At 40.4% G+C, this 13,298-nt stretch overlaps 1 protein-coding gene across 4 annotated transcripts in view; it reads right to left on the bottom strand.

Annotated features, from left to right (window-relative positions):
* Nucleotides 1–13,298, bottom strand: part of LOC140482220 (serine/threonine-protein kinase tousled-like 1) — a 142,258-nt gene that overhangs the window by 21,040 nt on the left and 107,920 nt on the right. For 3 of the 4 annotated variants that reach the window (XM_072579317.1, XM_072579316.1, XM_072579318.1), the window contains exons 16-17: nucleotides 2,941–3,032; nucleotides 2,765–2,854 (exon numbers count right to left, since the gene is read on the bottom strand). In XM_072579317.1, the coding sequence (XP_072435418.1) occupies nucleotides 2,765–2,854; nucleotides 2,941–3,032 (182 nt within the window). The remainder of the gene's footprint in view (nucleotides 1–2,764; nucleotides 2,855–2,940; nucleotides 3,033–13,298) is intronic. The other variant, XM_072579319.1, reaches the window with a different exon arrangement.

The following is a 13,298-nucleotide window of genomic DNA, read 5'->3' on the forward strand; positions in this document are numbered from 1 at the left end:
GGAAATTACTACCAGCATGTCAAGCCAGTCTGCACAAAATGCAAGGAACATGGAATTCCACATTGAGTTCTGAAGGAGGGTCACTGGACCATGTTAACACTGCTTTCTATCCACACATGCTGCTAGACTGGAGTTTCTTCAGCAATTTCTGGCTTTGTCCCACAGTGCAGTCAGGCTGTTGGCAGACTTGTCACATGTTACAAAATAGAACACATGAAAAGCAGTTGTTTGGTGAATGCACACTGAAGACAAGATTAAGAAATAAAAGCACTTCATTTGCAGTTCAGTTGGTAAAACTACATTTATCATTTTTGGATAAATAGTTTATTGATTGCAAAAGGAAGACAAACCATTCTAATGTAATTTTATTGCCATTATGAAGTTGGTGAACATTTAATATGCCACACATTGCTTTCAGTTTTGACAATCCTCAGTTGTGCTGAGCAGTAGCACGAAATGATCGTTAAATATTGACTGGCCATCAAAACTATACACTTTTCACTACTGCTGTATTTCAAGATTAGGAAGATATTAACTGTACAGTATCTTACCCACATTTTGTTTACTAAACTACAGACGCTTGGTATTTTGAGATTTAGAAGAGAGAATTTGCCTATCTTTACTCCATGTTGTAAAGTTGCACTGCCACCTTTAAAAGCCATTTATCTGTGTTTATCACAGCTCTCTCAGATTAGAAAATCATAAAATCCCTACACAGAATGTGAGAAGTGACCATTCAGCTCATCAAGTCTGCACCGATCCTCCAAAGAGCATTGCACCCAGACCCAGCAAATCCCTGTAAGAACACATTTACCATAGGTAATTCCCCTAGCCTGCACATCTTTGGACTGTGGAAGGTAAGCGGAGCACCTGGTAGAAACCCACAGACACAGGGGTGTGCAAACTTCACACAGTCACCTAGAATCAGATCCAGGCCTCTGCTGCAGTGTGGCAGCACTACTAACCATGAGTCACCATGCTACATTGGTGGCTCGTGGTCTGTGGTTAAACATTCAAAGTTTACTCCTTTCCCCTATTCTAATTGCCAAATATATTCACAGTTAACTACATTGAACTGCTTTTGTTCATCCTACGTCCTCTGTAGTCCTTCACATTAATCATAAGTTGCCTCTCTTAAATTGGTATCTTTTGCAAATTCCAATACAACTCCCACAATTTCCAGGATCCATAAACAATAAAAGTAATATGTTTGTCAGAGAAAAACATAAAATCTTTGGCACTCTGTAAAACCTGTACATCAATAAACAATGAGCATTGTAAATTTTCTTCACTTACTGAACCATAATGATAATGGGGCACAGTTTTTAGGTGCAATTAGGAAATAAGTGTAAGAATGTAGATTAGAAATGTTATTGAGTTTTTGCTCAAACCCATTTACATTTCTTCAAGTACAAACTCTGTAGTTAACTAGAATAATCAGATAATGCTTGAAACATTCAACGTGAAAAAAAATTACATATTTAAGATTGCTAACAGGCTGTAATTTGATAAATACCTGAAAATGTTTACACAAAAAGAGATCTGTAATCAATATCAACTTGCCATCCTCAGAGTAATTTTAATTGACTGGAAATTGCTTAACTTCACACATTTCTTGTTTTTTTTTGGTATAGCAGTTTTTTTTTAATAAATTAGCACACTTGATGTTCAAAAGTTTTAAAACACTCTGATTGGAGACTGACTATAAGAAGCAGCTTCATTTTCAGAACTCCCTCAGAGTCCCATTAACGAGCATAATTAGTGGAAATGCCTGACAGAGTAATAAATACATCCTGCAAGGTTGCTGCAAATATTTCAAAAAAGGGCAGAAGGTGATGGAAACATTGTTTGCTGAAGCTGGCGGAGTGATTGTGGAATGGGCAGAAGGAATGGGATTATTGGGAATGAAAAAAGAGAAACCAATGGCGAGAAAGGGATGAGGGAGTGAAGATAATGGTGACAAAAGGAGAAAAAGGGAGGCAGGCTGCCAAAGGGAACAAATAAACCAGTGAACCAGCCAGTGAAGTAATGAATTCGTTGCAAAATAATTTTTTTTTAAAACAAAGAAATGTGTGCCAGTTACTTTGATAAGTAAAATAAAACCTTGGCTGTTAATGTATGTTGCATCTTTTGTCCACTTAAATAATTAATGTTTAAGAAATGAATGCCTAAATTTAATGGAGGGTTGGTAAGTGAACATATGGATTAATGCTCAAGCAAGTCCAATATCCCATACATTAGCATGAATACAAAGAGCATTATTATATTTGGTGGCGCAGTCACGCAAATTAGTAAATGAAAATGAAAAAGGCAGCTCTTAAAAATCAACAAACAGTCTTAGTGAAATCTCAAGCAGTGGCCTTGAAAAATGAAGTATTTTGACCTGCAGCATCCCACACAAAGAATATCAAACTGAATTTACGGAAGCAAAATTGGAATCCAGTAAAACAATTGTAAACAGAATACTCACAAATGCATTTTGCACCTTTGAACTTTGAAGTTAATACTTTTAATTTCCTTGTCAATTTATTTACAAGATTGTGATCTTTGAGGCTAGTCTTGAGTTAAAGTCTCCTTTTGTTGACTTTCCACAAAGTGATTGGATAATTCATTTTTATTTAATATATATTATAGTATATATGATATAAATTCTTACAGGGACAAAAGTGTAAGTCCCAGAATTCAACTTGTATGAAAGTGACCTATTGCTTTTTTGACGCATGGAGCATATTCATTCTGAAATCACAAAGCAGCATATACTTACGTATCTGTATCCAGGGAGAAATAGTCATACAACTTAACTATCCTGGGATGATCCAGTTCTTTGTGTATTCTGTATTCTCTACATGCATGCCTAAAACCAACAATTAAAATAGTGCATATAATTCTTCTTCACAAACTACAGAAAATTCTGTTTGCAGTATTAATGATAAGACATACTTGTGATAGTTTTCCTTCTTTTCTTCCCTCCAATTTTTGTTTAATTGATGGATTTTCACTGCTGCATACCGCTGTTCAATCAAATCAAAGGCCTAACAGAAAAATAAAAGAATTGTTCTTGAAAATTAAGTGTGGTACAATACTAATGGTATTTCAGAATAATGAAAATATCCTTCTTTCAGGGCTTCAGATAAATCACTAAAAGAAAAACAACTCTTGATTACTGCACGCATAAACACATAGTACATGGTAAAAGGCCTTGGATGAGATAACAGTAAATCTTAAATTTATGTCAATAATGGAGGCCATATGTGCCAAACCTTTCTATTCAAAAGTCCCTTCAGGAATGCTTCCACACATCTATACCACACAGTGGTGTATGGGGGGGGGTGCATGTGTTTGTGTGTGTGCGTGCATTCACGTGCATGTGCAGGCGGATAAGAGAGACAGGGCGATAGAGACAGAAAGAGGGAGAGAGACACAAATTTGTATATGTACCTGAGATTTATCAAGTTATTTTTATCATGCCACTCTATTTGCAAAGAAGACTGCTAGACCACACAGGGTATACCAGGCTTCTACACAAGATACTGTAAGACCAAAGTTCTACCAAAACACTGAACTGCATTATCTTGAGGCCTTTCATCTATAATATGGATAGTGATTCTGTTCACCGAGCTGGGAATTTGTCTTGCAAACGTTTCGTCCCAAGTCTAGGTGACATCCTCAGTGCTTGGGAGCCTCCTGTGAAGCGCTTCTGTGATGTTTCCTCCGGCATTTATAGTGGCCTGTCTCTGCTGCTTCCGGTTGTCAGTTCCAGCTGTCCGCTGTAGTGGCCGGTATATTGGGTCCAGGTCGATGTGTTTGTTGACAGAGTCTGTGGATGAGTGCCATGCCTCTAGGAATTCCCTGGCTGTTCTCTGTTTGGCTTGCCCTATAATGGTAGTGTTGTCCCAGTTGAATTCATGTTGCTCGTCATCTGCGTGTGGCTACTAAGGATAGCTGGTCGTGTCGTTTCGTGGCTAGTTGGTGTTCATGGATACGGGATCGTTACCTGTCTTCCTGTTTGCCCTATGTTAGTGTTTTGTACAGTCCTTGCATGGGACTTTGTACACTACATTGGTTTTGCTCATGTTGAGTATCGAGTCCTTCGTTCTGGTGAGTTGTTGTCTGAGAGTGGCTGTTGGTTTGTGTGCTGTTATTAGTCCTAGTGGTCGCAATAGTCTGGCTGTCAGTTCTGAAATGCTCCTGATGTATGGTAGTGTGGCTAGTCCTTTGGGTTGAGGCATGTCCTTGTTTCGTTGTCTTTCTCTTAGGCATCTGTTGATGAAATTGCGATGGTATCAGTTTTTGGCGAATACCTTGTATAGGTATTCCTCTTCCTCTTTTTGCAGTTCTGGTGTGCTGCAGTGTGTTGTGGCCCTTTTGAATAGTGTCTTGATGCAACTTCGTTTGTGTGTGTTGGGGTAGTTGCTTTCATAGTTTAGGACTTGGTCTGTGTGTGTGGCTTTCCTGTAAACCTTTGTGGTGAATTCTCCGTTCGGTGTTCTCTGTACCATCACGTCTAGGAATGGGAGTTGGTTGTCCTTTTCTTCTTCTCTAGTGAATCGGATTCCTGTGAGTGTGGCGTTGATGATCTGGTGTGTGTTCTCTACTTCTGTGTTTTTAATTATTACAAAGGTGTCATCAACATATCTGACCCAGAGTTTGCGCTGAATTTGCGGTAAGACTGTTTGTTCTAACTTTTGCATTACTGCTTCTGCTATGAGTCCAGAGATGGGTGAGCCCATGGGTGTTCCGTTGATTTGTTCGTATATCTGGTTGTTGAATGTGAAGTATGTTGTGAGGCACAAGTCCAGTAGTTTAAGTATGCCGTCTTTGTTGATAGGTTCAACGTCTTGTTGTCTATTATGTCTGTCCAGCAGGTTGGCTATTGTTTCTCTGGCTAGGGCTTTGTCGATAGAGGTGAACAGTGCCGTTACATCGAATGAGACCATAGTTTCTTCCTTGTCTATGTGTATATTTCTGATGATGTCCAAGAATTCCTGTGTTGATTGTATAGATTGTCTGGATCCGCTGATCAGGTGTTTCAGTTTCTGCTGTAGTTCTTTAGCCAGTTTGTGTGATGGTGTCCCTGGTAGTGATACTATGGGTCTGAGTGGGATGTCTGGTTTGTGCACTTTGGGTAGTCCATAGAATCTGGAACATCACAGAAGCGCTTCACAGGAGGCTCCCAAGCACTGAGGATGTCACCTAGACAGGGGACGAAACGTTTGCAAGACAAATTCCCAGCTTGGCGAACACAACCACAACAACGGGCACCCGAGCTACAAATCTTCTCCCAAACTTTGACTATGGATAGTGAGTTTATTAAACTGCAAGCACTATTTCCTTACAAAAATATCAAGCTCTCAATCCCAGCTAGATCAACTTAACTGAACCCCTAAAAGACATGCAATTTCAACTATGAATACTCAGAGAAAGATTAAAGTGGACTAAAAGTAGTCCCTAAATCATATTATAAAAATTATTTATATTTACTGCTTTGGCAAAGTTAGAGAAAATATTATTCTTACATGATTGCAAAATGGATATGGATGAAGGAAATCATGCAATCAATCCAAATTCATCAACTGGAAGAACCTAGAGTCCATTACAGAGTTTAAAGAAAAACTGGTGCTCAATAACAGTGAATGGACCCTAAATGGTACCAGCACTTAAATGGTGCTGCACTCAGTGGGTCTGCTAAGAGCTGCAGTGATAAAAAGATCACATGCTAAGCAGTGTCTGGCTTATTCATAAGTCCTCAATGGTTCCATGTTCTGACTACATGAGGAACAAAAGCTGATCGACAAGCAATTTCCATTCCAGTGGTTGCCAAGTTAGTTATGTCTATAGAATAAGGAAAAGCAGATCAAACTGTTACTCAACTTCATTTATATTACATCCTTAACTTCATAAGTGATACTATTTACCTGTTTTGAAGAACATCCACAATAAAAGATAGTCATTTATGGTCATAGGGCAATTAAAATCTCTTTCAGTATCCAGGTTCCCAAATATAAAGAAAAGTGAGAAAGTCTTCATTCCTGGTCGTCTCTTAGAATCAGTATTAAATAGGATATGAAGGACAGGCCCATTAAGAAAAAAGGCAACATTGAGAGAATAGGTAAAACAAGAATTCCTCTGATCCTTCTACATAGTGCAATACTGAAAGACACCAACAGACTTGTTTCTGACACTGTACGGCTGCAACAAACAGGTGGAGGGAGATTGTGAGATTAACAACTCCAGCTAATAAAGAAGAAAATGCAGCGTTCACATATGGATTTAAAACTTTATTCCCGATACTCTAGTGACATGATTTTAGTGTTTTCGGGTGCATATTGACAGAACCAACTGTGATGAAGTGTGTATAATTTATATATCATCATTTTTGGAATCTGGATTTAAAAGTAGAGGCAGGTGGGTGTGGGAAGTACTTGCATCTTTTCTGAATATTACCAGGATCAGCCTCTTACCGGTGCCTCACAAACCTAAATCATAACTTATTCCATAATTAAGCAGGCACACTTTGTTTTGTCTTTACCACAGTGTTTCCTCATTTTTAAATTTAGCACTTAAGATATTAAAATTACACACTTTTTCTAATAATATAACATTTAAGATATGCACTCTTTCAAATTAATAATTAAAACTGATACGCCAAACAATTCGTCTCAATTTTCACAAGTGTTAAACTCAAACTGCACTATGTGCATCCTCTGACAAACAGAATGAGAGGTATTATTTTGCAAATGCAAATGCTTGATGGTAGGATACAGGGGATAGCATTAGAGGGTTGTTGACCAGACTGGAGGTCTGTGACCTGTGATCTACCCTAAGGGTCAGTGCTGGGTCCACTATTGCTAATCATTTAGATAAACAATTTGGATGAGAATACAGGAGACATGGTTAGTAAATTTGTGGATGACACCAAAATTGTTGTTATAGTGGACAATGAAGAAGATTATCTAAGAGTACAACGGGATCTTGATCAAATAGGCCAATGGCTGAGGAGTGGCAGATGGGAGTTTAATGCAGACTGTGCCATGCCAGGCCAGGCCAGGTTATGCATTCAGAGCTTGTGCAGATCAACTAGTAGAGGTCTTCTCGGACATCTTCAACCTCTCCCTGCAGCAGGCCACTGTCCCTGCCTGCTTAAAGAGGGCCAACATCATCTCTGTGCCTAACAAGGCTCATGCAGCATGTCTCAATGACTACGCCCTGTGGCCCTAACTTCAGCAGTCGTGAAGAGCTTTGAAAGGCTGGTCATGGCATTAATCAACTCCAGCCTCCCCACTACTCTTGACCCACTCCAATTTGCCTATCGGACCAACAGATCCATGTCAGATGCCATATCATTTGCCCTTCACTCCTCTCTAGAGCAACTTGACACCAAGAGTAGCCACATAAGAATCCTACTCATTGATTACAGTTCAGCCTTCAAGACTATTACCCCTCAATACTGATCACTAAACTTAGTGATCTCAGACTAAGCCCCACTTTCTGCAATTGGATCCTCAGTTTCCTGACCCACAGGCCATCATTAGTGAAGACTGGGGACAATATTTCATCCTCACTAACGCAACACTGGAGCTCCCCAAGTGCGCTTACCCAGCCCCTTCAGTACTCACTGTACACCCATGACTGCGTCACCAAATAGCAGACTAATGCCATTTACAAGTCCACTGATGACACCACCATAGTCAGTCAAATCTCAGATGCTGATAAAAAGAGATTACAGACGGGAGTGGAAGACCTGGAAAAATGGTGCACTGAAAACAATCTAGCTCTCAATCCCGCAAAACCAAGGAACTCATTATTGACTTTCAGTGGGATGTTATTCATGCTCCACCTTTGTGCTGTTAATGTGTAGGGGAACGAGTGGACAGTGTCAAGCTCCTGGGAGTGGTCATCCACAACAAGCTTTCTTGGACTCTTCATGTGGATGCACTGGTTATAAAGGCCCAACAATTTTTCTTCCTCAGGCAGCTGAGAAAATTTGGCAGGACGGCAAATACCCTTGCCAACTTTTTTTTATATAGATATTTTTATTAGAAATTTAACATTTTTACAAGTTTACAAAAATAAACAAAACTCTCAAGTACAAACATTGATATACAAGTAAATCTTAAATATATAATAACCAAAATTTAACAAAAGAAAAATACAGAGAAAAAAACAAAACTCAACTAACTACTACTCTAATCTACAACTAACCAGAGTGTATATTTAAGTCTCTTACATTATTCAAATAAGAGAAAGAAAAAAAACAGCGGATAACATAGAAATTGGGTAGTGAGATACATGCTCGGAATGCGTTAACATCAAATGTAACAAAACCCGTATTCGTGCGGGATTCCTCTCCCAAGGGGCCCTGGACCAGCCAGGTTCGTAATCTCAATTAAGTAAAAGCCCTTGTTAGGATGGCCGAATATCTGTATTTCAAAAAGGGCTGCCATATTTTATAAAATAATTCAGTCTTTCGGTGCACCATATTTGTAAGGAAGTCTAGGGGAATACATTCCATAATTAATCTGTGCCAATTTGAAAGTCCAGGGGGGCCCTCAGCCACCCAGTTTACCAAAATAATTTTCCTTGCACAGAAAGAGAATAGAAAATAGTCTCTTCCCGTGCATATCCAGGGAGGATAAGTTCAAAAAGACCAAAAGGAGAGATACGGGGTCCACTTTAATTTCCGTTCCTAAAATTTCTGTCAGGGCACTTGCTACTTTAGTCCAGTAGCTACAGATCTTACGACAGGTCCATAGACAATGTACAAGAGTGCCCACCTCTATTTTAGATTTGGGACACACTGAGGATGCCCCTGCCTTAAATTTTGCCAATCGATCCGGTGCTATATGGGCCCTATGAAGTATCTACAGCTGGATAGTCCGAGTTCTGTTACAGATGGTGATTCTTCTGGCGTTTCCCCAAATGTCATTCCACGTTTCTATAGAGATTTCTAGTCCCAATTCCTGATCCCATGTTTTCCATATGTTGTCCATATCTCCCGATACTTCATCATGTAGTAAATGATAAATAGTACTGATGGAGGATACCCCCATTGGTTGTAGTACTCTACATTCTCTATCTGATTTATAAAGACTATCTAATAACGTAGTCTTCTTCTGTATATAGTCTCGAATGTGGAAGTATCGATAGAGGTCTCCATGAGGTAATCAGAATTTCTGACGCAGCTGTTCAAAAGACATCAGGACCCCATCCTTAAATAGGTCCCCTAGACATGAGATACCCCTGGATCTCCAGAGTTTAAAAGTGGCATCTGTAAACCCCGGTTGGAATCCCCATGCTCCCACTATCGGCACATAGGGGGATGTTTTATGTGAGTTGCCCTCATTTTACCGCATTATATTCCAAGCTTTAATTGTATTGAGTATTATAGGGTTTTTACAGTGATCCGTAATGATTTTCCTCTTGTCTGAAAATAAAAGGTTAATAAGTGGGCATTTTACTTGAGAAGCTTCAATGTCCAGCCAGATTGATTGTGGATCAAACAAGACCCAATCAGCTATGTAACTTAATAAGGAACTTAACTGATATTTCCTAAAATCTGGGAAGTCCAATCCTCCCCTTGCCTGTGGAAGCTGTAGCTTCATCAGCTTAATGAGGGGTCGTCTATGATTCCAGATAAAGGAACCCAACCAGCCATATAATTTACATAGTGCTAGCCTCGGCAGCATCACCGGAAGCATTCTCATATGGTATAGGAGACGGGGCAGGACATTCATTTTAATTAGTGCTTCTACCCAGCCAGGAAATTGGAAGGTCTCCCCATCGCTGGAGGTCCTGCCTTATCCTTTCCAGTAAATGCACAAAGTTAGCCTTCTATAACTGACCAAATACTGAGGTAATAAAAATGCCTAAATATAAGAAACCCTCCAGGGACCAACGAAAGGGAAAATGGGATCCGTCCTCTAAGTGGGGTATCATAGCAAGGCCACCCATTGGCATAGTCACCGATTTTGAGAAATTAATTTTATAGCCTGAGAATGCACTAAATCTATGAGTGACTTGGATTAAGCGAGGTACGGACATCAGAGCATTACTGAGGAATAGAAGAACATCATCTGCATAAAGGGTAATTTTATGTTTACCTGTACCAATCCTCGGGGCCGTTATATTAGGATCAGCCCATATAGCTTCTGCTAGTGGTTCAATTATTAGCGTAAATAACAATGGCGAGAGAGGACATCCCTGACAGCAGCCCCTACCCACACTGAAGCTATCCGAACCTAATCCATTGGTAACCACAACTGCTTTGGAATCACTATACAATGTTGAGACCCATTTGGTAAACACCTTTCCAATGCCAAACCTTTCCAATGTGTAAAACAAATATGACCATTCAACCCTATCAAATGCCTTTTCCGCGTCTAATGAAACTACTACTCCTGGTATCTTTCCCTGATGGCAGGCTTGAATCATATTCAAAACCCTTCTAATATTATTGGATGAGCTACGGCCCTTAATAAACCCAGTCTGATCCTCCTTTATGATATGTGGCAGTACCCTTTCTAGTCTCAATGCTAACGTTTTAGAAAGGATTTTAAAATCTACATTTAGCAAGGATATTGGTCTGTATGATGTACAACCTTCTGGATCCTTTCCTTTTTTAAGGATGAGAGATATTTGCCTCTTTCAGCGAAGGCGGGAGACAGCCCTGAATATATGCATAGTTATACATGTCCATAAGAGGACCAGCCAATATTTCTGTAAATTCTTTATAGAACTCAGCTTGAAAACCATCTGGGCCAGGTTCCTTACCGTTCTGAAGTTGCCTGATTGCGTCAAGTATTTCTTGGACTGTTAGGGGAGCATTTAAGACTGATACCTGTTCCGGAGTTAGGCCCGGGAAAGGTCAATTTTTTTTTAAATGATTGCATTCTCCTAGTCCTGTCTTCACAATCCTGTGATTTATATAAATCAGAATAAAATTTTCTAAAGATTGCATTAATCTTTTTATGATCAGGAGTCAAAATACCCATATTTTCCTTGATAGACGTGATAGTTTGAGGGGCCTTTTTTTTCTTTGCAAGAAATACTAAGTATCTACCCGGTTTGTCGCCAAATTCATATAACCTTTGTTTTGCAAATAATATTTCCCTCTTAGCCATTTGGGTAAGCGTAGTGTTTAGAGCTATCCTAAGGGCCGTAATCCTTTGCAATTTAATAATAGAATGTCTATCAGCGTATGCAGTTTCAGCTGCTTTTAAGCGAGCTTCGAGCAGACACTGTTGTTCTCCCTTTAATTTTTTCTGGGTCGCTGAGTAGGAGATGATCAATCCTCGCACGTAAGCTTTGATGGTCTCCCACATCATTGATGGGTTGCTAGCCGTACCTAAATTAATTTCTAAAAAAGTTTTAAATTCTTGAGAGAAGTACTTTACAAATTTACTATCTTTCATTAGGAAGGGGTCCATACGCCAATGCCGAGGGGATGTCCCATTGTTCCTCACCTTGATTTCCATATATACAGCAGCGTGGTCCTTGCCAACTTTTATAGGTAAGCCATCGAGACCATTCTGTCTGGATGTATCACTACCTGGTATGGCAACTGTACCATTCAAGATTGGAGACAGTTACAGAGAGTGGTGAACTCGGCCCGGACAATCACAAAGGCCAACCTCCCATCTATAGAATCCATCTACCAGGCCCACTGTCAAGGAAAGGCCGCCAGCATTCTCAAAGATCCATCCCACCCTAGCAATGTTTTTCTACAACCTCTACCACTGGGGAGAAGGTACAAAAGCCTGAACACACGCACCAGCCGGTTTCGAAGCAGTTTCTACCATACTGTTAATAGAACATTACAGTGCAGTACAGGCCCTTCGGCCTTCGATGTTGTGCCGACCTGTCATACCAATCTGAAGCCCATCTAACCTATACTATTCCATGTAGGTTCATATGCTTGTTCAATGACGACTTAAACGTACTTAACGTTGGTGAATCTACTACCTTTGCAGGCAAGCATTCCATACCCTTACTACACTCTGAGTAAAGAAACTACCTCTGACATCTGTCAGATATTCTTTTTAGATTAGATTTAGATTTTTAGATTAGATTAGATTACATTACAGTGTGGAAACAGGCCCTTCGGCCCAACAAGTCCACACTGACCCGCCGAAGTGCAACCCACCCTTACCCCTACATTTACCCCTTACCTAACACTACGGGCAATTTAGCATGGCCAATTCACCTGACCTGCACATCTTTGGACTGTGGGAGGAAACCGGAGCACCCGGAGGAAACCCACACAGACACGGGGAGAACATGCAAACTCCAGACAGTCAGTCGCCTGAGGCGGGAATTGAACCCGGGTCTCAGGCGCTGTGAGGCAGCAGTGCTAACCACTGTGCCGCCCAATATCTATCACCCTTCAATCTAAAGCTAAGCCCCCTCGTATTCATCGTCACCATACTTGGAAAAAGGCTCTCCCTGTCCACCCTATCTAACCCTCTGATTATCTTATATGTCTCTATTAAGTCACTTCTCAACCTTCTTCTTTCCAACGAAAACAGCCTCACGTCCCTCAGCCTTTCCTCATAAGACCTACCCTCCATACCAGGCAACACCCTGGTAAATCTCCTCTGCACCCTTTCCAAAGCTTCCATACCCTTCTTATAATGCGGTGACCAGAACTGCACACAAATACTCCAAGTGCGGCCGCACCAGAGTTTTGTATAGCTGTAGCATAACCTCATTGTTCCAGAACTTGATCCCTCTATTAATAAAAGCTAAAACACTGTATGCCTTCTCAACAACCCTGTCAACCTGGGTGGCAACTTTCAAGGATCTGTGTACCTGGACACAGAGATCTCTCTGCTCATCTACACTACCAAGAATCTTACCATTAAGCCCAGTACTTTACATTCCGGTTACTCGGATAGGATAGTGAATGGACTCTCAAACTCTTAACATTCGCCTGTACCCATGTTTTTGTTTTTGCTGCTGTTTACCTATTATTTTCTTATCTATATTACTTAACTATGTGATCTGCCTGTATTGCTTGCAAGACAAAGCTTTTCACTGTGCCTTGGTACACGTGACGACAAATTCAATTCAGACAAATGCAAGGTATTGCACTTTGGTCAGACAAAGTTAACCAAAGGACACTCAAAGTTAATGATTGAACCCTGAGGAGTGTCGTCAAACAAACACCTAGCGGTGCAGATACACAGAATATAGCGTCACAGGGGGACAGGGTGGTGAAGGCGGAGTCTGGCAAGCTTGCTCTCTTCAGTCAGAGTATTAAGTACAGGAGCATGTTATGGTTATACAAGGCATTGGTGAGG

This window comes from Chiloscyllium punctatum, chromosome 10 (assembly GCF_047496795.1).
Source record: "Chiloscyllium punctatum isolate Juve2018m chromosome 10, sChiPun1.3, whole genome shotgun sequence".
Classification (NCBI taxonomy): Eukaryota; Metazoa; Chordata; class Chondrichthyes; order Orectolobiformes; family Hemiscylliidae; genus Chiloscyllium; species Chiloscyllium punctatum.